Source organism: Stegastes partitus, unplaced genomic scaffold (genome assembly GCF_000690725.1).
Source record: "Stegastes partitus isolate 25-593 unplaced genomic scaffold, Stegastes_partitus-1.0.2 Scaffold307, whole genome shotgun sequence".
Classification (NCBI taxonomy): Eukaryota; Metazoa; Chordata; class Actinopteri; family Pomacentridae; genus Stegastes; species Stegastes partitus.
The window spans coordinates 237,307-264,415 of record NW_007578038.1 but is presented as its reverse complement, the minus strand read 5'-3'; the positions used below and the strand labels follow the sequence as shown (position 1 = coordinate 264,415).

The window sequence follows — 27,109 nt, the reverse complement described above, 5'->3', positions numbered from 1 at the left end:
TTGAGGTTAATTGATGATTCTAAATTGTCCGTAGGTGTGAATGTGAGTGTGCTTGGTTGTCTGTCTCTAAGTGTAGCCCTGTGATAGACTGGTGACCCGTCCAGGGTGTCCCCTGCCTTCACCCTAAATCAGCTGGGATAGGCTCCAGCCCCCCAAGACCCTATTGAAGATTAAGCAGTGTATAGATAATGGATGGATGGATGTTTGTGTGGGAGGAAGCCGGAGAACCCGGAGAGAACCCATGCTGCATGGGGAGAACTCCACACAGAAAAGATCCCGGGTGTCCTCAACCGGCGACCTTCTTACTGAGAGGCAACAGTGCTAACCACAGAGCCACCTTGCGGCCCTTCACATAACACAACATATCAATATAAATCATCATATTTGTTTTCAAATCAATTCATACCACCTCAGAACCACTGGATTACAATTTTAGTAGTAACATCTTAAATATTATTATTATTGTTAATAATAATAGCAATAATACTACTAATAATAACAATAATGGTAATAATAAGAATAACGGCAACAGTAATATATGAAAATAATAATAATTTATTGTCATATTTTGTAATAATACTAATAATAGTCAATCATAATCAATAATTCATACAAAATAACAACAACAACAACAATAATAATCTCACTTCTACATACATTATACATTGTACAAATAGTGTGAAGGAAAGAAAGTAATGCGAGATTACCAAAGTTTTTTTTAATTTTTTTTTTCCAATAAATTTCTATTTTATTGATTTACTACTTGTACTCGCACTTACTAGAACCAAAGTAAATAAGGAAACAACATGCAATAGAAGAAAACTACAAGGGCTGCTGTGTTTTGAGTCACTTAACTAATCTAAACTATTCTTAAACTCCATGTAGAACAGTAAACATCACAGCTACATGCTGTTTATACACTGCATCAGTATTAACAGCCTAATGAATTCCTAACCCACTGAATGAGCGTGCTCACTTCGATAGCTTCAGTACATTTGGCTACAAATATATTCTGCCTTGTACTTGTAATGGATTATTTTTTACATTGTTGCCTTTGTATTTTATAGGATATAAATACCTCCAGCACTCACCAGATTAAAATGTCACACACAGGGTTAAGCTTACTTAAAAAATAGAAACCTTTACCTTTGGATTACCTTGGAGAGCAAAGCGACCTAACTGTCGCGCAGTTTGAGCGGACTGCACCTTTTTAATAGTCTTAATCTATGTTGTCAAATTTAATGTAGCTGCAACAACTCTAAACCTGAGTGACAAAAATCTAATATATGCCAAAGTAATTTAGCTCTTTCTGATTTAAAATTAAATGCCTTCTCAAGCTTGATGATTTTTGCAAACACCTGACAACGACTCAGGGATGTTTGGGGCTGAACTGCAGGCTGTGTTCACGCACAGCAGACAGGAGAAGGCAAAGAGAGACCGAGAGCAAAATCAAACAGCTTGATCAATAAAACAGGCTGGAAAATGGGTAGACGGTACAGGGGAGCAAGTTGTCAGCAAGTTGTTGGAAGATACATTCAGCAAATATCTTTCTAGAGCAGAAGTGCACAGTGGTGGGAAAAACACACAGTTTGCAGAGCTTGTAGAAATGTAAGTAAATCTTTGGATTATGTAGGGACGCCATGTTTTGCAGCATTGGTAACCCCTTTTGTTTTAGTCAATCCAGGTTTTATCAATTTATGAAAACAAATAATCAATTGATTTTAATTTTCCATATGATTGATGGCATTAGAGTGTGTCTGCAGTGTAAAGATGTTTCTGAATTCTCAATACAGATGCAGGACTTCAGATCGTAGTGAAAAATGAGTCCAGAGTGGGTAAAAATATGACAAAAAACTGCTTTCTCAGAGGGTTTATATACATCAGTTACGCTGAATTTAAAAAAATGTGATTCTAAAAAGCCTGGTTTAGTTTTTATGAAAGTTCAGAGCACTTGAACACAACATTGACAATGATTCTTGAAGGCATACATCCTTTTTTATATCATAATTCCCACCCCCATAGCTACAGAAATGTTGTATTATTTAACATTCAGAGGTGAACTAAGTCAGTCATGGTGACCACTTGATAGCTAAACCTTCACACACTTCTTGCCAACACAAAGACTGGAGACCACCCCACACATCCACAACGATCAAAGTCTAAACGCAAAACAAACGCTACAACAAGAATCACAAATCCAGCAAATTAATAATTACAGTCTCATGAGTCTTTGAACTCACCGTGGGGAACACTGTCCATGAAATACACATATTATGAAATGAAACAAGTCCACAGGCAAAAAGTACACAAATCAGTGTAGGCAAGTAAAATATAAAATCTAGAACAAATTATAAGTAACTGTACTGTTGAATTTACATAAAAAATATGGTTTATATTTACAGTGCAATTGTTTAAACTGCAAAAATACAAAGTTTAACACCACACAGGCCAAGAAAAGTTGACTTTTTTTGCTTCAAAAAATATTTAATATGGCCCTAATTAAGCAATAGTTGTCTAATTGTTTGTGGTTTTGTGTTTCGAAACAAGAAATCATTCATTTTATTGGATTTAATTTGTCATTTACACTGAGAATTATATGAACCTCAGTGAGTTTTGGTGTTTTCTTATTGATTAAACCCAAAATCCAGTTGATGGTTTGAGAGGAAACACTTCCAGAAAATTGAAATGTATTTCTTTTGTTATTTTAAAATGTTAACATTATCCAGCTCCAAGAAATTAGATTAATCTTGTCTCCTATTCATGCACAAGTCAAAGATTTTCCCTTTCCCTTACCTCCCCTGTTTTCCCTTTACCTCCATTATGCCACTCCTCTCCCATGTCTTTTATCACTTCTGCTGAACAAGCACTGACTTGGTGCCAGAGACTGAACCTCCGGATCTCAAAACCATCACTTGACCTGAAACATTGCCACCACATATGCCTGCAATTCCACCCTGATCTGACTTGCAAAGAGGAACATTTTTAAGGTGCCACCACCTCCAGACAAGGGTGATATATGGAGGGATGTCGAGAGAGGTGGTAACGTTTCCCTGCTTCTTCCCTTCTGGGTTGAAAAAAAAGAAAGGGAGGAAAAGTTAAAAGAGTTTAAAAGACATTGAACTCATTTTTTTTTTAAAGTCTCACTCTGTCTGCTGAGGGCCAGGGATGTCTCCTCGCCCTCATTTGGCAGATAGCTGGTGTCACCCCCTCCGCTCGCTCATTAAGTGGTGTTTGACAGCATTATCTTGATAAATGTTCCACTTACACCACGGGACGGCCTGATGAATCCGACACCGCGCATGGTCAGCCGGTGCGACTGCAGCCCGTGAGGTTGGTAATGATCCATCGACGGGCTAAGAGAGAGGTCTGACAGGTTATTCCAAACGCTATCAATCCAGGGAAATTTAGCAGCGATGCAGGAAATGAACAACTCGGAGAGTAATCAAGAAGGTTTATGCACACATATTAAACAGTAAATGGTTCCCATAGAGTCGGGGACAATCACGAGGTGAGTGTCGTAGTAAAACGACAGAAGTTTCATTATGCAGAGAGAATTATCAACTGTGTTTCATTCAACAGCAAAATAACTTTTATCATATCTGCTGCTTTACCTGAAGTGAAGAAGAGAGAATGATTATCAAGAAAAGGTGAGTTTCTCCTTCTGTTTTACATGATTATCAGTTTACCTGCCATGAAACGACGACTATTCAGTCTGATTCTGTGATGAGATCTTTTGGTTCTTGCTTGCAGTCCCTTAAGAAATGGCATCAAACTGTGAGGTGAAATTACACAGCAGGTCACAAAAGAGACGACAACTCTGGAGAAAAGTTAGAAGCACAACTTAGTGCGTCATAATAGGATCTGAAATTCTCACTTTTTCCTACAGAATTTTAAAAATCAGCATCTTGTGAGTCCTCTAAAGTTACATTTTTAACATTTTTTATTGGAAAACCCTTTGTCCTATATGGACAAGATTAAACAGTTAATTGATTAAAGTAATTTTTGTAGAATTCAGCTGATTAAAAGGGCCATTTTTGAGAATAAGTCATCAACTGTATATTTAGATTATAGCTAATTATAGTTAGAGATATCCATACCATAGTGCAAAATATATACATATAATTTACAGCAAACATATCTGCTTTAATCTGACTTAGTCTGCAATAAAATAATAATTTTAAAAAATCCCAAACTAAGAGTATTTATAATAAAAAGATCAGCGCCATCTCATGATATCACGATGAAAAGATGCATATTTTTAAAAGATTTTAATATTGCAACCAAAGAATCTTGCATAAAACACTGATGAGTAATAGTATAATGGTAATCATAGTAGTGAAATAATATTATAAATCTAAATGTTTAATCATTGCCTTGAACTATGCTATATCTCAGATGAGCGATTTGATTTTTTTTTCATATTTCAGATGTTGTTGGAGGAAGTCTCTGATGCACAAATTCTAAGGTTTTCCTTCTTTCTTTTCTTTTTTTTTGTACATTTTAGTAACTTTTAATAAAATATTATAACATTGCAGCTTTGCTCCAATTCCTCTACTTGTGCTCTGAACAAATAAACCGAACAACAAGTTTTATTTATTCAAACTTTTAGCAGAAAAAAACACATTTACAACTTAGTTAAAGTGAGATATTATATTTCTAGTCATATTTTTTCCCTCCATAAGTGAGCACATGAGAAGGGCCATGTGATGCTTTGAAGAATGCATTCCAGCATAACTAAACATCTACATTTAGCAAACATTACGGGAACCACCAGGAAATAAAGCTCCAATCTTGGGGAACATTTATCTCAGTGACACAAAGAGATGTGATGCTTAACAATAGGACCTTCTAATTATGAGTTTTTTTAGAATAGGTAGAAGTGATGTAATTATCTCTGAGTGTAACTCTTATGATAGAAGCTGTGCATAATAAATCCTCATAAACACCCACTTAGAACAACCACTGAAGCCATCCCAGCAGGCCAATTCCAGCCAAACCTCCCAGTGGTGGAAACTAATAGCATCACTACATAAAACATTGATTGATTCTAAATATGAGCAGAAGTATGCAGTGTTTTTTTTCCCACCTAAAACCACAGGTATTACTCACACATGGGGAGGGGAGGATGTAGAATCAGTGCCCACTTCCAGTTGCAGCAGGCTGCTCCTCTGGTCTCTGTTGGACTTACAGGGAGCTGCATCAAAACACAGTCCTGCAGCCGCCCCCTTGCTATGCTACTACTTCAACCTTTTTTTTTATTTTTAAATCTCTTTAGCGAGGACACGGCCAACATTTTTTTTTTTTTTTTTTTAATCACAAACCTGACCTCGCAAATCCGTCCGCGGCTCCGTAATGTGCTGCGTGCTGCGTGCCACACATACTACTAATCCCTGGATCCTCCCGAGTAGGACCATGATTTCTGGGACGGTGTTGCCAGGGGGAAGGTGGTGCCCGGGACCTGTTGGAAATGACAGCTGAAGAAGGCGGATGGAAGCACGGGGATCACACAAACACTAAACGCAGAAGATAGCGAAGAAAGTCCCTCTCATCACCGGTGTAAAGGGTGTGTGGTGTGTGTGTGTCCGTGGTGCGTTACTTAGCAGCTTTAGCCCCGATAGCTAATCATTCATCCGCGACTCGTAAGCTAACCGAGTGCATGTGTGTTTGTGTGTATGTATCGATTTTTTTAGTGTGTGTGTGTGTTTGTATGCGTGGATGTAGGGCGCTGCGCTCGTCTTCACCCCCTCTCCTCCCTCCTCCTCCCTCCCCGTCTGTCACGTTAGCTAGCATGCTAATTTGATGCAGCTAGTTGGCTAATATTAGCTAATAAAAAGAAATTAGCTGACTCCGGGCGAGGCACCGAGTCGACCCTTGTCGCTGCAAGTCAAACAGCGGGGCGCTAACACAACAGTGTGCCACTCAAGCGAGTCAACCTGATGCCACCAAGGCTAATTTGTGGTCATTTACGAATTAACTAATTAGCCGGTGTTAACTGTCACAAGACAGCAGGCTGGCTAATTTCCTCGGCTATTAGCTTAGCAGCTAGAAGCCGGGACGCTAATTGACCCAGTTCGGTGGGGGGGCAGAGGCCATGTTGGCATTCCACTCGACTGAGTTTTGTTTACATTGCAACTTTTTGGGGCATGTTACACCTCCAGCGAACTATTTTACACACATTTCAACACGCTAAACAAGCAGCCCCTCGTCATGCTATGTATTATTAGCACTGCCATTAACATGTAAGGGCGACATGCTAACCTGTTGACTCCACCGGCTCACCCCGTTGGATACAAGGTAGGATGGAAGTGTCTGTTATGTCAAAGCAAAATATAAGTTTTATGAAGTGGTTTGCAGGTTTATTTTTGAGAAGAAAAGAAGTGTAAATACAGTTTATAGTAGTAGTAGTGAGTACACCCCTGTGCAGTATCACCTACATGTCACTTTACAGTATTTACATTATCACTACAAGTAGGATGCTTGTTTTTATGTCTGATTTAAAAACTAGAATATAGATTTAGCATACTGAAATGCAGGCCCATCGGTAGAAAAACAGCCAGTACACTTTTGATTGCTGCAGCTATTTTATTTTCTCTGTATGTCCACCTTTATTTCTGATGACAGGCCTCCTCACCATGCATGATACCAGCGTTGCACAAACTTGGAGAGATTTCTTCAGAAAACCTTCTTTTTCTCTATAGCCGGTCTTTGCTAGAGGGGTTGATTTGTTCTATGTTTCCTTCTTTTTTTTAAAAAAAAAAAAAACACCCCAAAGATGTTGGATTCAAGTGATGAGACACTCTTGGCCGGGTCGTCGCTTTCACTTTTGCTTTTCTTCTCCAGAAATTCTTTGTGTGATTTTTGGCAGAGTGTTTTGGAATTGGTATCGTGCTGGAATACTCTTCTTCTGCCAAGCTTCTGCATGCTGGGAGTCAACTTGTCAGCCGGTGTTTTGGTGGATCCACAGGCGTTCGCGGTGCCTTCTGTAAATGTCAGCTCCCCGACACCTTTTTCCCGCTCATTTGAGCCACAGAGGTTGAAGTTGTGCACTATCTTTCTCGCTGTGTGAGTTCTTCCACAAACTCTGATTTCCACTGATAACCCCTGTGCCAAGTGTGAAGCTCTTGCCTGTCTGTTTTGTTTCTCAGAGCTGGATCGTGCAAGTAGTGCAGCGTCGGTTTAGGATGGCTGCTCTGATTAGTGATAGTGTGGCTCTTTCCTGCTGCATCTGTGCTTCCTCTGATTTTTTCAAAAATCGCTCACTCCCATTTTCCTGTTTACTTTTCTCTAATTGTGTCACGATCAGACTTTTCTGGCGGTTCTTTTGGAGTCATCATGCGGACTGCAGATAGACACAACCCATCGGCGTAAAAACTGAGAATGTTCTGGTGATCACAGGCCTTTTTATAACCATGTTCACTGGAAATCACACTTGTGCTCTATTTTGTCTTCAGCAATCACAGCTTCTCGATGATCGCTGTGCACATGAGTTTGTTTTTTACTGCACATAAGAGGAAACACTCCACTTGTCAACTTCGAAACAATGCAGTTATTTAGAGGTGATGCAGTTTCTAATAATTTCTGCACATGGTGTAGCATCAGTTTCCCCTTCAACGTCTCATGATCCGCACAAGACTGCTGAAAACAATGCAAGCGTTATACAAAAATGAAAAGCTCAGCAGCACTAAATCAACATCTCAAGATACAGTCTGCTGGAATCCTGAAACCAGATCAAATATAGCGATGCATTTTTTGTTCTGGGGTGCTACAGGAGCCTTCAGAACCAATAGATATTACTGGCACTGTAGCAGCATAATTCATCACTCAGGGGAGCCATTGCCACAGTCGTGACAATAGGGCCGCTGTGTTATTACAACCCAGACCGCAAACCTAAAATCAACTTCTCTTTCCTCTCCCTCGCTCCGCAGGGTTGTAGAGATGGAATCCCTGATGAGCGCGGTGGCTCCGCGCTCCCCAGCCCCCGCCAAGAAGCTATCGGAGGTGGACTTCCGGTCAGGGGCCACCCTGGAGCAGCTGTCGGCACAGGTGTCCGAGCTGGTAGTACTGGAGCAGGGGGAATTTGGAGACCAGACCGCCTTAGAGGTCCACACTGCCAAGGACTTCATTTTCAATATGCTAGGTAAAAAAAACGTCATCTTGTTCATACTGCACAGCACAGTCCTGATTTAAGGACTGTTGGAGGAAGCTTGAGGAGATTTAACAAGTCATATAATGGAAGTGGGGTGGATTATCTCTCAGGACACTTTACACAGACTTCACTTTGCCAGACTTATTGAAATTTAAATCTCTCAAGTTACCAATTGATAAAGAATTTAAAAAATATGTCTGTTTTGAGTATTGGACGGGGAAATATATGCTACAGGATATATCATTTTCCCATCTAATTTCAGCAGAGTGGGATTTTAATGTAACACGAGCCTCGGGGTGGTAATTATTTATTGCCTGGAGTTAAAGTTACTATCAATTAACTATTAATTTCCTTGACAGCGGTTATTAAGCAGGCAGAGCTGCATGTTGGAAAGCCGGATAAACAACTTTATTTAGCTGCTGCCCACACTTTCTTAGCAAGCCAATGGACATTTATCTACGCAGGGTTTTATGACTGACAGTGCGTTGAGCAATTCTTTCCAGGAACACCCTGCTCCACACGCTACGAGACACGTTGTCACCCGAACTCTGCCCAGTACAATCAGAGTCTGATCTGTTGGCATAGCAGGCAAGTGAGCTGCGCTGGCACTACGTTTTTATGCGACACGATGATTAAAGCTGGCGTATTTCTCTATTGCCAGGCTGTTTGTATCAGCTGTAGTAGTTTATATCAGGAGGTACATGTATGGAGTGAGGATGATTGATACACATAGATGCCAAAAAAAAAGATAGAAGCAACAACTAGAAGAAGTGAGCTAACATTTTAAGCTACAGGGCAGTGTGGAAAATATCTCAATCGTCTACAATTGAGCACATCACCTCCTCAAGGATTCTTGCATCTGCTGTCTCCTTCCCTTTTTATTTAGTGTCAATAAACGTGGACACATCGCAGCATTCAGGAGGTCCCTATCTTTGCAAAATTAGCATTGATTTTCTTTCATATTTTGCACAAGAGCAGCCTAAACGCACTCGCAAAAGTTAGAAGAGCAAATGATATATAAAATATTTATACTAAGAAATATCTTTTCATTTTTTACTGATTTCAAAGACACGCTGCTCTCTTCCTCTATCACCTCTGGCTTTTTTGATGCTTTCCCAAGAAACTTAAGGGGGGGTTTTCCTCATGGCAAAAACCTCACTCACGCATATAGTCAGAGTTGTTCAGAAGCTGCAGCCATTTGGAGTCATTTTAGGTTTCATCCCACTCTTGAAGCTTCATTTTGCGAGCTTTTGGAGAGGGCATTTTTAATTTGTCACTTTCTGTTAGTAGTAAAAAATTTAAATGAGGCCAAAGCACGAGATAAATGGGGTGTTTTAATTGGGATGGGACACGGTCCTCCTTTGCAGGCTCATTTTACGACTCAGGTTGGGAGACGGTGCGTGTGACAAAAACAATTAACACCACAGATGCAATCTGCGCTGAAATTATAGACCAGGGAGAGAATCTTTAATTTAATCCTCAGATAGACACATTATCACCAGAGATGTATAATTTGTGACAGTGTGGGTTTAGAACACATTTCACATGCAGATTTGTTTCTAAACGTCATGTTGGAATTGAGGCACATCTGTCACACAGCCAGAACAACTGACCACGGTTTGTTTGTTGTTGTCGGTTGTGAGTACAAAGTGAAGTATGTTTGTTTGCCCAATAGGTGGCACTCTCCCCCCTCCCACTGTCCTCTGTCATCCTCTCATGTCACCCTCAGTCTGTCCCCGCACATTAGAACAAGAGCGTTTTTTTGGCCGAGGCTTGAAACCTTCAGGCGGTTTGTTTTCTCTCTTTCTCAACTTGTGTGTTTTGTTTTGTTTTTTTAAATCCATTTTTACATTGTTGTAAATCCTTGGTTTGGCTCAGCCCTCTCCGTCTGCGTCCCAGAATACCGTAACGCCAAGTTTTAGTATTCCCGTCAAATCAGTGGTATTGCATCGGTTGACAGACAGCTCCTCTAAGTTTCAAGGCTTCTCCTCCTCTGCTTTAGCTGAAATGGCTTCATCAAACAGGCCGCTACACCCAGGGAGAAATCACACAAATCAAAATGGAATCCAAGCCTTCTTCTCTCATTTTTATTGTGCCACCACAATACAGACAGATATTCCTTCTTCTGTGTAAGTTTTTTTTTTCTTCCGTGGCTGTTTTTCTGCCTCCTCCTTTTGCTCGGATTTCATTTTTCATGATTCCGGCGCAGAGCCCTCTGCTTTTCCTCTTTGCTCCCACTCTCTCTTGGTTGAGAACCTCTCAGTAACTTTTGTGAGGCTGCTTTTGCCTGCATAATCACCAATGGTTTGCTGGTATTTTCATACCCTGTGCCTCACCGCCTGCTGTGACAGCTCCAACTGTGGGGAAAGGGAAAAAAAAGAGAGAGAGAAAAGTTTGGCACTTTCAACAGAGGGAGACAGTTTGTGTTGGATTCGAGGAATCTAAAGTTAAGCATGAGGTGGTAGCCATATTAGCAGCTCTATGCCTCTCAAGACCCTGCAGGGGATGAAAGATGGCAACTGAAAAGCAAATATCATCCACGGAGAGGCCTTGTTACAGCGCGCCGGCCTGCTGTTGGAATCTGCTGCATAGGTGTGTGTGTGTGGCTCTGTTGTTTTTTTTTGCCAGGCTTTTATAAAGTCTGAGCTGCTGAAGGATCCCCACTAGGCTTTGCACACTGTCAGGGAAAAAGGGAAGAGAAAAGAGATTAAACTCGCACCCAGTCCACCCAGTGATTTTCCTCACAGCCTGACAGATCCAAGAAGAGGCTCTTATTTACCCCGCGTTCGAGTAAACACCGTGGCTTGCCTTCAGGCGAGTGCGGTGGGGGCCTACTGTATATATCTTTTGAAAAACAAAAGTCTGATGAAGGCAGAGATGCATCCACACCGCCGGTGCAGCAGAAGATCTGGCGCTGAGCTTTCGACGTACCCTCAACCTTAACTTTTTAGATCTTAAAGTTTGTTAGCCAGCTTGAGAGAGTTTAGTTCAGAGTTCAGCTTCCCCCCTCGATGCCGGGTGGAAATAAATCCTTTTGATCCGAGTCATGAGCGTTCTTCTGCCTCAGCCCAGATTTTGACATTTTTATCTGGAAAAACAACCTGTTGCACGTTGCGATGTTGAAGAGCTGCACTACATTTGGGGGAAAAAATAGCCTATAATGAAACACCAAATCTTCGCTTTTTAAACTCCTACAGTGACCTTCACTTCTTGCCTTTCCGTGGGGCACCATTACATCAGCCCCCTTTTGTTTGCAGCTATTTTTCACAGTTAGATCACTTGACTGTGGGCACATTTAGTCTTGAACAGTGATAAGTGGCGGTGGTTAGACGGAGAAGGGTGATCAGCACATGAGCTGGTTTTTCTTCCACGTCAGAGGAAGCGTGAGTCAAACGCTTACCTTGGGCTGTGATGAAAAATGGATGAAACGATAAAAAAAACACTCGAAGCCCAACATTTCTTGACATTGTTGTTCCAGTTGTTGACCTTACAACTAATACGAAGATGCAGTTTTCTCATAGCAATAGCTGGCGTACTTCTAGAACTGCTTCTAGTCCAAAACTCCCTTTTATTTATTTCAATTTCTTACATTCTAAAGCGGGCTGCAAGGTGGCGCAGTTGGTTCGCACTGTTGCCTCGCAGCAAGAAGGTTGCCGTTTCGCGTCCCGGTGGGAGCACCGGAATCTTTCTGTGTGGAGTTTGCATGTTCTCCCCGTGCAGCGTGGGTTCTCTCCGGGTTCCTCCCACACAGTCCAAAAACATGTTGAGGTTAATTGGTGATTCTAAATTGTCTGTAGGTGTGAATGTGAGTGTGCTTGGTTGTCTGTCTCTAAGTGTGGCCCTGTAATAGACTGGTGACCTGTCCAGGGTGTCCCCTGCCTTCACCCTAAGTCAGCTGGGATAGACTCCAGCCCCCCCGCGCCCCTCGTGAGGATTAAGCGGTGGACATTCTAAAGCAGCAGCTACTTATATTTAAGAAGCCGAAACAGCTGGATTTGTTATTTTGATTATCGTTGCTACCTGACTAATAGCATGTCAGTACACTAATCGGCTAATTAGCTAATAAACTACATGTCTGAATGATAAAAGCTCTCAACGTATAAAGACATAAACCAGCACTTCTCATTGTTTTGGAACATTGCAACAATTGCATAATGCAGCCGGAGATATTAAAGCCATAGCTGCCTCGGAATAAGCAGTCTGAACCGTTCTATCTCTCTATTGTCTCATGCTGTTAATTCTTTTATCTTCCAGACCCAGCGGGTAAAAAGGGGCCCGCAGTGATTAAGAAAATGTGCAAACCATTTGACCGTTTTTTCGCTGTAATTACGCAGGAATTACAACAAAAATAATAACGCAAGCTGCTGCAAATGAAAGCGCACAAAATTCTGCCACATTTTCTTATCTTCTCCTCTTTTTTTTTTTCTCCACAGTCGGGCAGCAGCATCAAAACATCCACCAGTCAGTTAGAGTAGAGCATGTGTTTTTTTTCTCTGCAACGCTTTAATATCTGGTTCATTTATGTGGCATTAAATTTCTCCTCCCACACTCCCCGACCTTCCTAAGGCTTCACAAACTTTCACATAATGCATATTTTATTTTGGGAGGGAAAACTAAATCCCTCTTGGTTTCAATTCAACCATCAGAATAGCAGCTTCACCCCCCTCCTGGGAGAGCAGCTCACTGGGCCAGACTCGCCGGATCGATGCGGTGGCTGGCCAGCTCCTCGCTCCAGCCTGTTAACGCTGGTGGGCTTCTGTGTGTGTGTGTGAATCACAGCTGGATGCCGTTTCCGCGCCGACGCTCCGAGTCCAGCTGCAGTTTTTATTGCACGCCGCTCTGTTCTGACTAATTCTCTGCTAATTCCATTTTTTTTTTTTTTTGGGAGCCTGTCCTCGTCTGGCAGCCAGGCGAGGAATCATGGCACTGCAGGCGCAGGAGATGAGTGAAATATTTGTATTTGATTAGTTAGCCTTTGTTTCTGCTCAGTTTTCATCAGCTCACGCACGCCCATGCCAAGCGGCGCAGACGAGCGGCGTTTTAACTGCCATAAATGATGTTCATTGTTGTTCACTGACACCTTTCCGCAGCATCAAATCTTAATAAAGCTGTCAGAGAAAATGACTGCAAAAAAAAAAAACAAAACACAATTTTGTCGATGGGACTTTACCGGAATTCGCAACCTCTGTCATCAGCCAGTGTGATTTAAACACAGTAGCATGTCCCGCGTCCTGTGCCGCAGACATCACATCGTATCATTCATTAAGTGCCTTTTCGTGACACCTAATCTAATATGACTTGTTGTGTTTGTCACGTTAAATAAGAAGTGTTTTGACATTGCGCGACATTATCTGCCACCCTGCTCATTTTAATAACCGAGGCTGGCATTGTCATTTGTGCGCCTTCATAATCATACTTAAAATATTCCTGAGGCAAAGAGGGAGGAATAATTTTGGGTAGTAGGCTGACAGCTGATAACAATATCTTCTGAGCAGCTGTCTGAGTTGTTGGAGAATTTCTGAAAACTGTATGTTTTGCCGCACTGTCATTCACAGGCGAGACTTTCCAGTAATCCTTGAAGTTGTTCGTAATGTTTCTTGGAACATCGGAGGGCACTGATGCTGATAATTCCCCCGTGAGCGTACTATTCATATCTGCTTTGGCTAATTTTTTACACTCATGAAAGGTTGTGTGTGGCTAGAGCATCTCAGACCAAAACAAATGGGCAGAACTATATCTATAACTGTTAAATTCTTGCACCTTTAAATTAATCAAGACGTAGTGTTATCCTCTCAGGTACCATCTCAGTCAGTGACAGTGAGACTGAGCTCATTTAGTCTACACCTGCTCACCCGTTGTGACACGAAACGCAATCAGCGACTTCAGGAGAGCCCAAAATATGACTTGGAGGCAGTTGAGCTTTAACTTGTTTCAAACTGTAAAACGTGTGCTAATAGACCTGTAGATTGCTTTGTCTAGGTTAAGACAAAGATTTCAAAGCGTTCCCTGCTTCCCGATTGCTGATAATCGTGCGTGTTGGGGACCAGGGCAAATGCAAGGTGATAAGTTAATTACCTACATAATTAGTTAATGTGACACTTAATTGATCTCTGTGGAGGGATTCGTCACCTCTGCGGCCCCTCTTTAATAGTAATATCAAAAGTCGGGATCAGCTCTTTGTGGTTTCTCCAACGATTAGGCCGCCCCGCTGCCCTGGAATGTAGAGGTAAAACTGCAGCGACACTTTTTTTTTTTTTCCTCCTTTCGGTGATAATTGCCTGTCATTTAGCGGGACACGGTATCACAGTGTCGCCGGCATCAAAGCGGCAACGAGGAGCTGGAAGACACTGACAGCTTCCCGCATCCCCTCTCACTGCAGGTGGTTCAGACGCACCATGTCTGTCATCACTCCTCAGCCCTGTTTCTTCTATTAAACACATTCACACACACACACATGCACACAGCACCTGGCTCAGTGATCTGAGACATCCCGCCCCCCCCTCCAATCAGATTAAATTGGAACTTCTCCATTCCTCCTCTTCTAAAAGGCCTATTTTCGAGCTAATCTCCCGCCTTGATATGAATTCATAAACAGCGAGGCGGCGGAATGGCTCACCTTTCGGCGGCGGGGTTGTCTTGGATTAATCCCGCTATTAGCGCGCGAGGTGAGGCTGCGAGAAGTGCCGGTTTTGAAAAGCACAGATAAGATCCGGTTGAGACTATATTAGTCAGGAGTCATGTGTAACAGATTGAATTGCTCCTTTCGGGATGAGGCCGCTTTTATGATTATTCGCATGTCACGCTCTGATGCCGCATTACGGTTATTGTCTTAAAGAACGGGAAAGGTAAGAGATGAGCAACAACGAATGTCATTTTTACGCAGATGACTTCCCCTCCTGCTGGAGTAACTGCTGCACCAAGGTGCCCTGAAATCAGAACCTGGAGCATCTCGCTAGTTAATCTCTCCAAAGGCATCTGCGTTTGAAATGATGGTTCTGTCACTGCTGCTCAGTCGAGAGTCCTGACAGCGGAGGACTTTTAAACCATGATGGAGGAAGGAAGGAAGGAAGGAAGGAGGCTAAACAACCCAACAGGTACGCTAGTGAGTAGTGCAGAAACATAACTTTAAGCAGGAAGCTTCAACAATAAAAAACTACAACTGTGTGTGAAATGTAAAGTTCAAAACCATTTAACCTTGAGGGGCTTTTGAGGATGAGTGTGTTTGACTGCTGTGATGATTTTTTTCAGATAAAATTTGCAAACGAATAATTCGACACTTTAGGCTGGAGCAGCTTAGCAGGCGAGAACCGATACCAGATTATTAACGGAGAGTCTTGTCGCTGAAACGAATCTTAAATAGAAATGTCAAAGATGGTGGTTGCATGACACAAAAAACAATCGGTAGTTTTATAATAACTGAGCCAATCATGTTGTGCTGATGTGTAGCCACTGACAGAAAATGCTTTTTAACGCTTATGTTAGGGGGAATTTAACAAACTTTTCGGATCAGATTTGACCTAACTTGCACTTTTTTTCTCTCCTAGTGAGTTTTTAAACTGCAGCTCCTCCTCTTTCATTGAGATCGCCTTAAATAACCGGCCTGGCGGTGTTACAAAGATGGCTGTGGAGCAGCTTTTCTGACTCATACTGGCTGCATCACAAAATCACAGTGATGGTGACTGCTCCTCGACCTTTTTTTGGCAGGGCATTTTAACCTTTGTTGCATAGTGCCACTGAGAAGAGAAATTTGGGGAGAGCAGGGAATGTCGTACGGTCGAGGTTCAGGTTGATTCTGGTGATGGTGTTTGCGCCCACGAGGTGTGCACTGGAACCGCTCATCGTCAGGTACCCTGTTAATTAGTGAGCTGTAGGGGGGCTGCTGGGCTCAGAGCTCGCTCTTCCCCACTGTTTTCAGTCTTCTAGTTCTATTTGGTGTATAGACACTGAGATAGATGTACAAATATTAACCTTTAATTATTTACGACATTGTCCAACAGGCGGGCTGCTTTATCGGTAGCGCGATTTTTAATGTCTGAGCAGCATACGTCACATTTTTACACCAGGGAGTTCTCTTTGAACATCCTCTCTTTGAACACGCCATTTTTCATCGCACCAGCAGTCAGTAAAGGTTGAACTAGTGGAGTCCTGCAGGCTATTTGCGAGGGAGTGCAGTCGGTGTGTGAAGCTCTATGACGTTCATACGGACCTCAGTGTGAGGATGGGGAACTGCACCAGTGTGAGACTTTCTGCTACTTAAAAATAAATGCACAAGGGTTGTTATTACCGGCTTTACCTACATCCGAGTTGTTAGCGCAGCCTACTTTTTAGAATAGAGTCTCAGTTTCAGACCCCCCCCCACCCACAACCACACAGCAGCACCACATCGGCTTATTTAGAGGAATCCCATTTTCCAGAGAGATTTACGCAGCTATTTTTGGAGTCTATCAAACTAGAGGTGTGTGGCAGAATATTGTCAGTGTGCTGTGGCTGTGATGAGTGAGGACAACTTTCCCATGTTGCAGCTGTTCTGCTCCAGGGGGCTTCCTTAGCAGTGTCACTTTGTACTGCGTGGCTTCGTTTTGAAAGCAGCCACATCTGAATGCACCATTGTACAACTGTAAGCGTTCAGTATAGAGTATGCTGTTGTAAATCACTGTAAAACCAACTACAATATAACGTGGCGATAAAACCGAAGCACTAATTCAATTCGAACCGTGCCCCTGCTTAGTATGTGACTCCACACCGCATTGATGCAATCCAATCACTGTGTAATGTTATTACATGCTGATGTGTTCAGTTGTTGACGAACTCCCAAGACAGATGACGGTGACAAAACGGAGCTCTTGTATAAATAAATGATGTATTGATTTTGAAATTATAGTAAATGAGTTTTTTTTAAAAATGACATTTTCATGATATTAATTCATGCTCGGAGGCGGGGGCCTGACGAACGGGGTGGCCTCGCCTCTGATTATAAGGGAGGGAAAGCCTTGCTATATTTTAAATATATTTGGATCACATTTCACCTCAAGCTCTTCCATCATAATTGAAAAGTGGGCTGCTGCTTTTACTCTTTTTTTTTTTTGCTTTTAATCTACAGGAGACTTGATAGCATCTCTTTTCAAAAGCAAATATTCATGCTGGTAGAATAGCTCGTCCTGGAAGACCTATTGTATTGTGGACATTGTGATGTGCAAATGTGCTGGAAGTGCGATGGGAACTAATTCAAACATCCTGCGACTTTTTTTGGCTGCTTGTTCCAAATGAAACCTTGGTCTTTTTTTCCATAACTAATATATAAGAGAAGCTTATCTGACAGAGTTTAATTTAGACCGATGTAAGGGTTTGCTTTAAAAAAAACCATCCCTTCACTTGGCTTCAGCTCGAGTAAATCTGACATTAGCACACCTTATTTCAAAATGATCACACACCTGTCTACATTGCTGCATTGCGGTAACTGAGTGGAGACTAGAGGCTTCTCTGTGCACATCTGGCTAGCTAACTTTTGTCCTGCTTGTGAGGCATTTGGGTAACATCTGTAATTTGTAGCGTCCAACAATAAGTGAATGTTCAACAAGTGCCGCATTTTTGGATACATATTTATTTATTGTCTCTGGGAAATGCACTGAATTCTGATGGAAGAAGTCTTAATTTGATGCAATGATGTGCACATTGTCGTACAATTGTTGCACACCACACAAGAGTTAGATTTGTTCAAGCCGTCAGGTGAAAATTCCCCAATATTTTGCACATCGCAGTGTATAAAACAGAAAAACTGAATATTATAATGTCAGTTTTTTTCAAATATTCCCCCACTGAGAATAAACTGGAGTAAAACATTGTTTTCATATTCAAACTGCCGCATTGCTGTTGTAGTGAAACACCTGTGCTTTCCATAAAGTAAAATGCAGAGCAGAGAGGAGCATGTTTGTGCTAATCATAGTTATCCACCAGGATTATGATGATTTATTGATGTTAAAATCAGACATTTGTTTTTTTTTTCTCCCAGCCTCAAGTTATGGAGCAGGTTATTTTAAAGACTGTAGCAACAGCATGATTGCTCCTTGATTGCACCACACAGTATTTCTTTTTAACGGGGTGCTTTTTTTTTTTTTTTGATGTGACAGCGGAGATAGACGGGGCATGTGAGGAAAGCGAGCAGGGGAATGACATACAGCATGGAAGGCTTCTCTGCTCAGGGCATTTGTGCCCTTGTGGTATGCGCCCTGGCCACTCTCCTATCAGGCTGCATGATTTTTAACCTTGAGAATTCTTTTCATCATTTTACTACATGGTATGATGTAAAAGCTTTTAAATATTTAATACGATGCATGAAAGTTAATTTGAAGATGTGCCTGTATGGACATGCATCTTTTTTTAACCAAAATAAGAATACAATCCACCACAAGTAACATTCTCAACCTTTATCGGTCAAATTGGAAATACTGGACGGAGGTGTAAACATGCCGTGCAGGTAGGTAGGTCTTCCTGCTACCACATGCTGAGACAGATGGAGAAACCAATAGCCATCAAATGGTCGTTTCACACACATAGAATTGGGTCCGGTCTAGAAATAGCTTTTAACCAAAAAACTTCCCTCTAATGGAAATCTACATTCAAAGACATTTCTTATAGGATTAGGTTTAATCCGTGGCTGTGAAACCAGCCTAGACTGTCTCCATTCCAGCTCTATTCTCAGACTGTGTGTGTCTATAGGCACATGGTGCTGGAGTGTGTTCATGCGTGCATTCACGTGTGCGCGCCTGCTTCCTGGCAGATGCCCAGCAAGGCGGCATGCAACTGTCGATTCGAGAGTTTGTATTAAAAGTAAATTGTGTTCTTTGGAACAACCTCAAAACTTCCTGCAGCCAGCGTGGAGACTGAAGAGGCCTCGCTAATTGATACAGTTTTTCCCCTGCGCTCCCCCTCTCTAACTGAAACTAGGGAGATAAGATGCTCTTTATTCTCTTTTTTCATCACTCTTTTCCTCCTCCTCGCCTATTTGACTCAATTTATCAGTGGCAGATAAAACCAAACAAATCAGAGGAGCCGAAGCTTGAAGCTCGTTGCCCTTTGGCTGGCGTCTGATCTGCTCCTCCCTCTGACACTGTGCTTTCCCCTCTTTTGCTTCGCTTTGATCTGCCCATCCGCCGTTTCCGCTCCTTCTCCCTCTTTCCAGCCCAACAGATTTCAAGTTGTGATAATCAACTGGTCATGCTTGGTAACACCAGCGGCATGCACAAACACTCACCTCAGACAGAGGACATATGAGTTAAGTATGATGCACTTTTTGCAGCTACTGAAGGCACATCACATCTGCTGTCAGTTGTTGACTTTCTGAAATCACTCTTGCTCGATTTATATCTACCAAAAATAAAGCGCATTAGCCTTACAGATTCAGCTTGTTGATCACTATACTATCACTTTGGCTCATTGATGATGCATTTGGTTACTTTAATCACTTTGAACGCTTCACCAAATGATATTTTCTAACAACCTGTAACCCTGCTCCGAAGACTAATAGGACCCGTCACATGAAATTTTACTCTATTAAGATCTGTAAGACCTCTTTAATAAGGAGTAAGGAGTATTAATGATTGCATTTATATCGAGGCTGACTGTTTGGCGAATTGGGATTTGCGGGGTTCTTCAACCGGTCTATCTTTATAAAACTTTTTTCTCCCACTGTGCAATCCTTAAAAGCTATATTTACTTTAATTGATAGTGAACTCAAAAACTGACACAAGGATGTATTCGTATCTCAAGAACACAGTATTTCCAACAAAATGCTAATGACTGCTTCACCTTTAATGTTCATCATTTTTTATTCACTTGAGATTGCTTTATTCCTGGGTTCCACCAATCAGCAGGTTGCTCTCTGCTGCAGCAACTTAGCACTGCTGTGAGCGTAATTGAATTCAACCTGGGCTGCTCAAGGACAGTCAGAGACCTGCGCTGAATTCACTCAAGCGTCGTCTTGGTTGTATGCTTCAGATTATTGTCATGCTAAAAGAGGAACGCTCTCTGCAGCAGGTTTTCCTCTAGGACTTTTTTTTTTTGGATGAATTCATCTGTCCTCCGGTCTCTCTGTCCTTGCCGCTCACAATCACCCACATAGCATGATGCTGCCGCCGCCATGCTTCACCGTAGGGATGGTATTAGTCAGGTGATGAGCAACGACTGCTGCTCGCCAGACATAGTGCTCCTGCCAAGGTCAATTTTTCAACAGACTAGAGGATCTTTCTTTTTTTTCATGCTCTGAATCCTTTAAATATTGTTTGGCAAACTTCAAGTGGGTTGTCGTAAGCCTTGTGCTTGAGTTTACTTCCATTTCGCCACTCTGGTATAAAGGTCTTATTGATGTTGTGAGTGCTGAGATGGGCATCCTTGGTCTTGGGCCTTGATCATACTCCCACTTGAAAAGCTGCAGATGTCTAGTTGTACTCGCTATTGTACTAATTTTCTAGTCTGTAGGCAAAAATGACAACTTTATCTGTTTAGAATTATTACAAAAAATGTGCAAAACTGATTGTTCTGAATACTTTAGAACTCATTTGTAGATTAGGATATGCTAAGTGTTATAACTACCTCTACACAGCTCTTTTCCCCACTCCTCTACAACCCCTAAAACTCTTTAAGGCTGCAAATGAAAGTCACTCTCTGGAGTGTCAAGAGGCCTGGTGGCTGCCCCTTAAGTGGGATCATTGTATTGATAATGATGGGTTCGGTGTGAAGAGCTTATTCAGGGAATTTCTTCTTCCCCACTATCACACATCATCATTATTTACAACACATAACAAGACAGTTCCCTGCATCTTAATTCTGATCTTCACTGAGTTATCCAAGCAACACTTGTATAGAGTGAAACATTTCTTTAAATTTTGATGCTGGTGTTGGCAGGAACTCCTGCAGATGTCCTGGGAGGGCTCAGGGAGGCTGGAGATCCAGAGGAGCAGCAGTGTTCTGGAGAAGGGCCAATGGGAGCTCCAGTCCTTATGACTGAGCTGCACTAGTTTAGTCAGAAAATGAATGGGGCTTGTAGAAGGAGATGAGCCGATCCTGCAGAGAAATACGAAGATCCAGAGACGAGCTGTCACATACTTCTTCCTTTCCTTCTTCTCGTCGGCGGCTCCCCCGGTGGTGGTGTCAAATGAGGCCTTTTCTTTTTACTCCTTTTCAAAGCAAAGCACCAGAGAGATCCTCGTCAGCACATTTGACTTTGACTTCCACTTTAGTTCATTTTCAATCTCTGGATGTTTTCCCTCCTATTTCCCACTTATTTCTTATATTTTTATATTTCGCCTGACTGCTCTACCTTTTTCCAGAAGTGGAGGTTTTTTTCAGAATGGCCTTCGGATTAGTGGATTTTTCACTCTCACAATTTTTCACATCTAAACACGCTTAGGTACCCACGCATGCTTCGACATTTGTAATTTGTTTCTTGAAAGGATCCCCATTAGCTGAGTGCCGTGGCAGTGAGGCCTGAACATGAAAACACCACATGGCATCCTGCCACCAAGGTTGTGTGTCCATGTAACAGGATGAGAGCGATCATGTTAGGAGCTTTGTGCCCCCAGCCATAGCCTGCTGGCTTGGTCTGATGCCCCCGTTTCAGCTTTCTGCAGCCGCTTAACTGCCCTGGGGGGATAAACACTCAGGCTCAGGCTCTAACAATCTCTCCCCTGTGAAGGGTTTTGAAGTGTCCATGCCGCACCTTTGACCTGTAGTAGCTAGCAGTTAGCGCTGGACCAGCAGAGGTTTGGCTGTAACATTAAAACCCTTTCTCAGTTGCTCTTTTAAGCTGGCAAAACATAATTTACTCGACTCCACTGCTGCAGCTCCCGTGGGCCCAGAGCCTGCGAAGTATACAACACAGCTAAGTAGCCATAAAGGGATTTGGAGGCTCGAATTTCTCTCATATAAACTGCTCAGATAGGAGAGTGAGGAATGCTTTTTAGCACTCTCCGAAATGATGGTGCAGCCAGGCCAAAAATATAATGAGAATATAATAAGATAATCATTTGATTGCTCGTATTTCTTGCTTCATCCAGCTTCCTCTTCGAGATGTTCCCAAATTTCGGCAATTAACTAATCAAACTCGGCCGATTTCTATGTATCCCCGAAGTCATATCTATCTGCTTGGTTCCTGTGGATGTGTAAAAGGAGCGATCCTCCTGCTGGTCATGGTGTTGGTTGCCTCCTGTTTGTACAGAGTGTATGAAAACTGAATCGAAGCATCGCCTGAGCACACATGCAGCCGCTAAAATAAGCACTAGCGCCGAGTGCGGTGGCCACTGCGTGCGGGGGGCTGTTAATTTCACACTCCCTCTTTTGTCAATATTACTGCAGCTCCGACTCATAAATATATGCAGTACCTCTCAAGTCGGAAATTTTCCAGGCTCGCTGACTTGTAGACCTGCTGTTTTCTGTTGCCAGTGTGTTTGCTGTCCACACACTTGTCTGTGCATCTGAATATGAAACGCGTTTTAATGTGCGTCTGCATCTGAGCGAGCGAGAACCCCTTTCCGCTCGTTGCTCCTTGCATCAGTTCTGCCGGCGGAAACGCACTTCCTCACATACAAATGACTGTGAATTTTTGCTGAGTGTGATTGATTCTCTCTTCCTCACCTCCCCCCCAACCCTCGCAGGCTTAGTCCAGAAGGTGGACCAGCGCCTCCCAGTGGCCAACGAGTACCTGCTGCTGTCAGGCGGGGCTCGAGAGGGCGTCTTGGACCTCAACCCCGAGGACCTGGGAGACTACGCTAAAGGGGCCGACTTCGACCTGGATTTCACCCTGCTGGTGCCGGCGCTGAAGCTCCATGACCGCAACCAGCCGGTCACCCTGGATATGAGGCACTCGCCGCCCTGCCACTCATGGCTCAGCCTCCGCCTCTGCGACTCCAACATCCTGTCCCGCTGGAGCATCTGCTGCCAGGAGGAAAATGGCCTTCCCACCGAGGAAGATGAGGAGGAAGAGGGGGAAATGGGTGAGTCGAAAAAGTAGGATAATTACCGCAAGGACAGAGGAAGAGCGCGGAAGGAGGAATCGGTAATGAGGAAAAGGGGGAACAAAAGGTGAACAGATGACGCAAGATGGGAAATAAGAGCAGCAAGGATAGTAGGTAAAGTAGGGGACGGATTGAAAGGTGGGCGTGAATATACAATAAAAAGATGAAGTGAAGAGAGAAAACAAGGGCAATAAACAATGATGGAGGTAGTGCAGCAGTTGCAGGGTGGAGGGAACGGGAGCTGATTGAATTTTTGCCCATGTTTCACTCAGATAATTTGATGCATGATGTTTTGATGCAATTTTGCTTGGTGAGCTGCAGCGGAGACCAACCGATATCACTCCTCAGATGGGCGAAGCGAGAAAAAGGCCTGCCCAGGAAATAAACACTGAAACATTTATGAGAATAACTTAACAATCGAAAGTTCAACAGCACGCGGCAGCTTCCGTGTCACAGCGCGGCATCAATCCGCCACACGTTTAGTGTGAAACTTCAGAGATGAGAAAAAGTGATGACCTATATTGATCTGAAACTCTTAATTTTTTAGCAATTTGGGAAACGCATTGCCGGCATTTTCTGGATATCACAACATTTCCTGCAGGATCTTATGTCACGGCGGCAGGACGGGGTGATTTAGTCAGGCTTAGTTTATAGCGTGGATATGTATCACAACAAAATCCCACTAGAAGGTTAGAAAGAGGGCAAAAGCGACATGAGTACAAATCGAATGGTCATTTTTAAGCTGCACAGCGTCCTCTTTGACTTTGGGAGTGGATGGCGTACTACGTGTGCTTTGACTGATGCTTGGAAGCATTGACTTTCAGTGGGCAGCCCAACAGCATACATGGATGTGTTTGAACACAGCTAGTCGGTTTTCTATTCCTCACTGCCATCCCTGCATCAATCACAGTTCCAGTAATCGGCTTCTACACCTGCGACTAAGCCTTTGAAGTGTAGTTTTCACTGATTTATTTCTTTAAAACTACAGATAACCAGCTGATTAGACAGTTCATACCTGATTCCATATTATACATTTGCATGATTCAGAGTATTGTATTCTTGAGAGCAGAAAATACAGAAGATTCTTGTGTGACTCCGTCTACTCGCCTGCTACACTTTAACCCTGAACATAAAATCTCTGTCCTCTGCGACGGCACCAGATGAATCGGCGTCGAGGGGCTAATTCATCCTTTCCCCTGCTTTAGGTAAAGCCTCCATTCCCGCCCTGAACTCTCCCCAGTCTCTGGACGGCTGCTACTTCTCTCCCAGCCTGGTGACAGACTGGTTCTGGGGGGTTGTCAGCGAGGCGGTGGAGGAGCTGAGACGCAGCCCCCAGAGAGGCATCCCCACCCCCGACCGACTGGAGAGGAACGGACCCCTCACTACCATCATCCTTCAGGTACAGATTAGGTGCTTCTTTCTGTGCTGTAAAGATGATAAACTGAAGCGAGCTAGACTCATTATGTCTGAATCAATAAAGAACATCAGGCTGCTTAACTTTGGAGTTGTGTTGGAAAATTGCTCATCTTAAGAGGACGTTTGTGGTGTGAAATCAATATTGCAGGACGCTGTAGTCAAATGTTAGAATAATTTTTCAAGAAGTCTTCCCGCAACACTGACTGAAATTAAGGGCCGTGTTGGTGATATTGTAATATTCCTGCACCCTCTCCTCCCTGCAGGCAGGCTCGAGCCGGGTGCTGTACGACCTGCTGCCTGTGGTGTCGTTTCGGGGCTGGCCTGCTGTGGCCCAAGGCTGGCTGACTGCCAACCACTTCTGGGATGGTAAAATCACAGAGGAGGAAGCCATATCTGGCTTCTATCTGCTGCCCTGCTGCTCTCCACTGGGTGGTCGGCCTGACAGAGAGTGGAGGCTGGCGTTCTCACGCAGCGAGGTGACGGGGATTGTTGGTTTTTATTTGGTTCTGTGCGATTTTTCTTACTTTTCGCATCTCTTGTGCTTTCTCTCTATATCTTGAATTTTTAACTCATTAGTCGTCTGTATCTCCCATTACCAGGTTCAGCTGAAGAAGTGCATCCCCTTCCCCATGGCTCAGGCTTTCCAAGCAGCCAAGGCGGTACTGTCTCGCATCCTGGCCCGTCCTCGCACAGGCCTCAGCCTCTACCACCTGCGTACCCTTCTCTTCTGGGCCTGTGACCGCCTCCCCGCTGCCTACCTGTCCTGCCCCGACGCCGACACCCCCGGCCGCCTCCTGCTGGGTCTGCTGGATGACCTTGCTCATTGCATTCTAGGTAAAAACTGTCCAAATTACTTCCTCCCCCAGTGCAACATGTTGGAGCACCTGACCGACAGCCAGGCGCTGCTGGTCGCCAGGAAGCTGGCCCACGTGCGCTCGGATCCCAGCGAGCACCTCCGGGCGGCCCTGGACCAAGCGCAGCAGGCGGGCCAGCTGAAGAAGGAGCTAACAGCTAGCACGAACGGCCACGGCTCCCCCGGGCATCACCCAGCCAATGGCATCATCTCGCCTTCAGAGGACAAGCTGGCGCAGCGGCTGCAGCAGCTGGTCACAGAGAACCCTGGGAAATCCATATCCGTCTTCCTGAACCCCGATGATGTCACCAGGCCGCACTTTCGCATCGACGACAAGTTTTACTGACGCGCCACCGAGACGATGTGGAAACGTATTTAGCCGACAAGCACACGCCGAAAATGCTCTGAGACGTCACATCAGAGCGTAGGGACACTAACAATCAGGCGGGTGTTCTTCCTTCAGAACACCGCGGCCCTGAAACTGCACACACGCCTCTTGTTGACCACCCTAAGGCTGAACAAGAACAACGCGATGAAGCCTTGCTGCTCAACTGACTCTTCAAACCAAAAAAAAAAAAAAACAACAACACACATTTTCCTACTGCTGACGTCCGATTCGTCAGACGTCACGTAACAGACATGATGTCACCAAGCTGTTGCCACGGAGACAGCCCTCTCCTTACGAGCTGGCCTTAACGAGACTCATCAGCTGGTGCTACAAGGACAAGGGCCGGCTTTAGTCATGTATAATACGTCACAGAAGAGTGTGTGTGTGTGTGTGTGTGTGTACATGTTCGCCTGAGGGTTTCACACATGACTTACACTTCTAAAGACAGTGGGAGAAAAGCTCCTTGATTGCTGCATTTCTCCCCTTTTTATTTCGGATCAGAGTGGGCGATGGCTGAATTAGAAAGGAAAAACTAGGTGTGGCTGATGTAACTGAATGTAATGTTGTGAGGAGAACTGCCGAGTCTTTGAACAAAGAATCTCTTTTCTCTTTCAACTACATTTTAGCCCCTCCCCCTTTTCCTTTCCACCCTCTCGCCTCGATTTATGGCGTCTTTTTTTTTTCTTTTTGTTTTTATCTTTCTCAGGTATGCACAACCTTTTTTGATGTATATGATTCCCTTTTAAAGTTTTTAACGACATTTCACGTCGCTTACATTTCATGGGGTGAATGGAATGTACCAAAGAGCAGTGTTTGGTTTGCAAAGAGAAAACATGTTTTACACATCCATCTAGTTTAGATCCAACTCGATGAATCTACTACTGAGTCATGATGACATTGTTAATTCGCCTTTTATTTCTTCAAAAGTCTCGGTCACACCAGCTTGTAAAATGGTTGCATTTAGCTGCGAAATCAGTTCATTCCGATCGACTCGGGGTAATGAATGGGTTTTAGCTCGAGGTGAAATGAATAGTGCAAAGCTTACACGTCAAGTTTAACTTTGAGAAGCTTTTGTAGCTTCAGAAAGCTGTGTTGCACCATTTGATTCTGTGTTGCAGTGGAAACCGCTCCGCAAACGTGCTCGCAAAAGCTTATGAGGCAGGAGTTCATGGTTGTCAACATTTATCATTTCGATTTTTGATTTCAGAAGTCAGAATTTTTTATTCAAGAGATCTACAACGACGGCTCAAAATGCCAGTTAGAGATATCCGTTGTTTAGTTTTGTCTGGTAAAAAAAA

The 27,109-nt window shown here is 43.4% G+C and overlaps 1 protein-coding gene across 1 annotated transcript; it reads left to right on the top strand.

Moving 5' to 3' along the window:
- The first annotated feature begins 5,176 nt into the window (after positions 1-5,176).
- On the top strand, positions 5,177-27,103 carry tmem102 (transmembrane protein 102). Its single transcript, XM_008283337.1, has 6 exons — positions 5,177-5,563; positions 7,926-8,137; positions 22,795-23,133; positions 24,360-24,553; positions 24,834-25,046; positions 25,170-27,103. The coding sequence occupies exons 2-6, from the start codon at positions 7,936-7,938 to the stop codon at positions 25,767-25,769; spliced, it is 1,548 nt and encodes a 515-aa protein (XP_008281559.1). The 5' UTR covers positions 5,177-5,563; positions 7,926-7,935; the 3' UTR covers positions 25,770-27,103.
- Positions 27,104-27,109: the final 6 nt, after the last annotated feature.

Excerpts from the sequence above, each read along its gene's own strand:
- tmem102 (XM_008283337.1), top strand. The coding sequence starts at position 7,936 with ATGGAATCCCTGATGAGCGCGGTGGCTCCGCGCTCCCCAGCCCCCGCC. Across the intron at positions 23,134-24,359 it reads GGAGGAAGAGGGGGAAATGG|GTAAAGCCTCCATTCCCGCC; the intron begins GTGAGTCGAAAA and ends CCCCTGCTTTAG. Across the intron at positions 25,047-25,169 it reads TGGCGTTCTCACGCAGCGAG|GTTCAGCTGAAGAAGTGCAT; the intron begins GTGACGGGGATT and ends TCCCATTACCAG.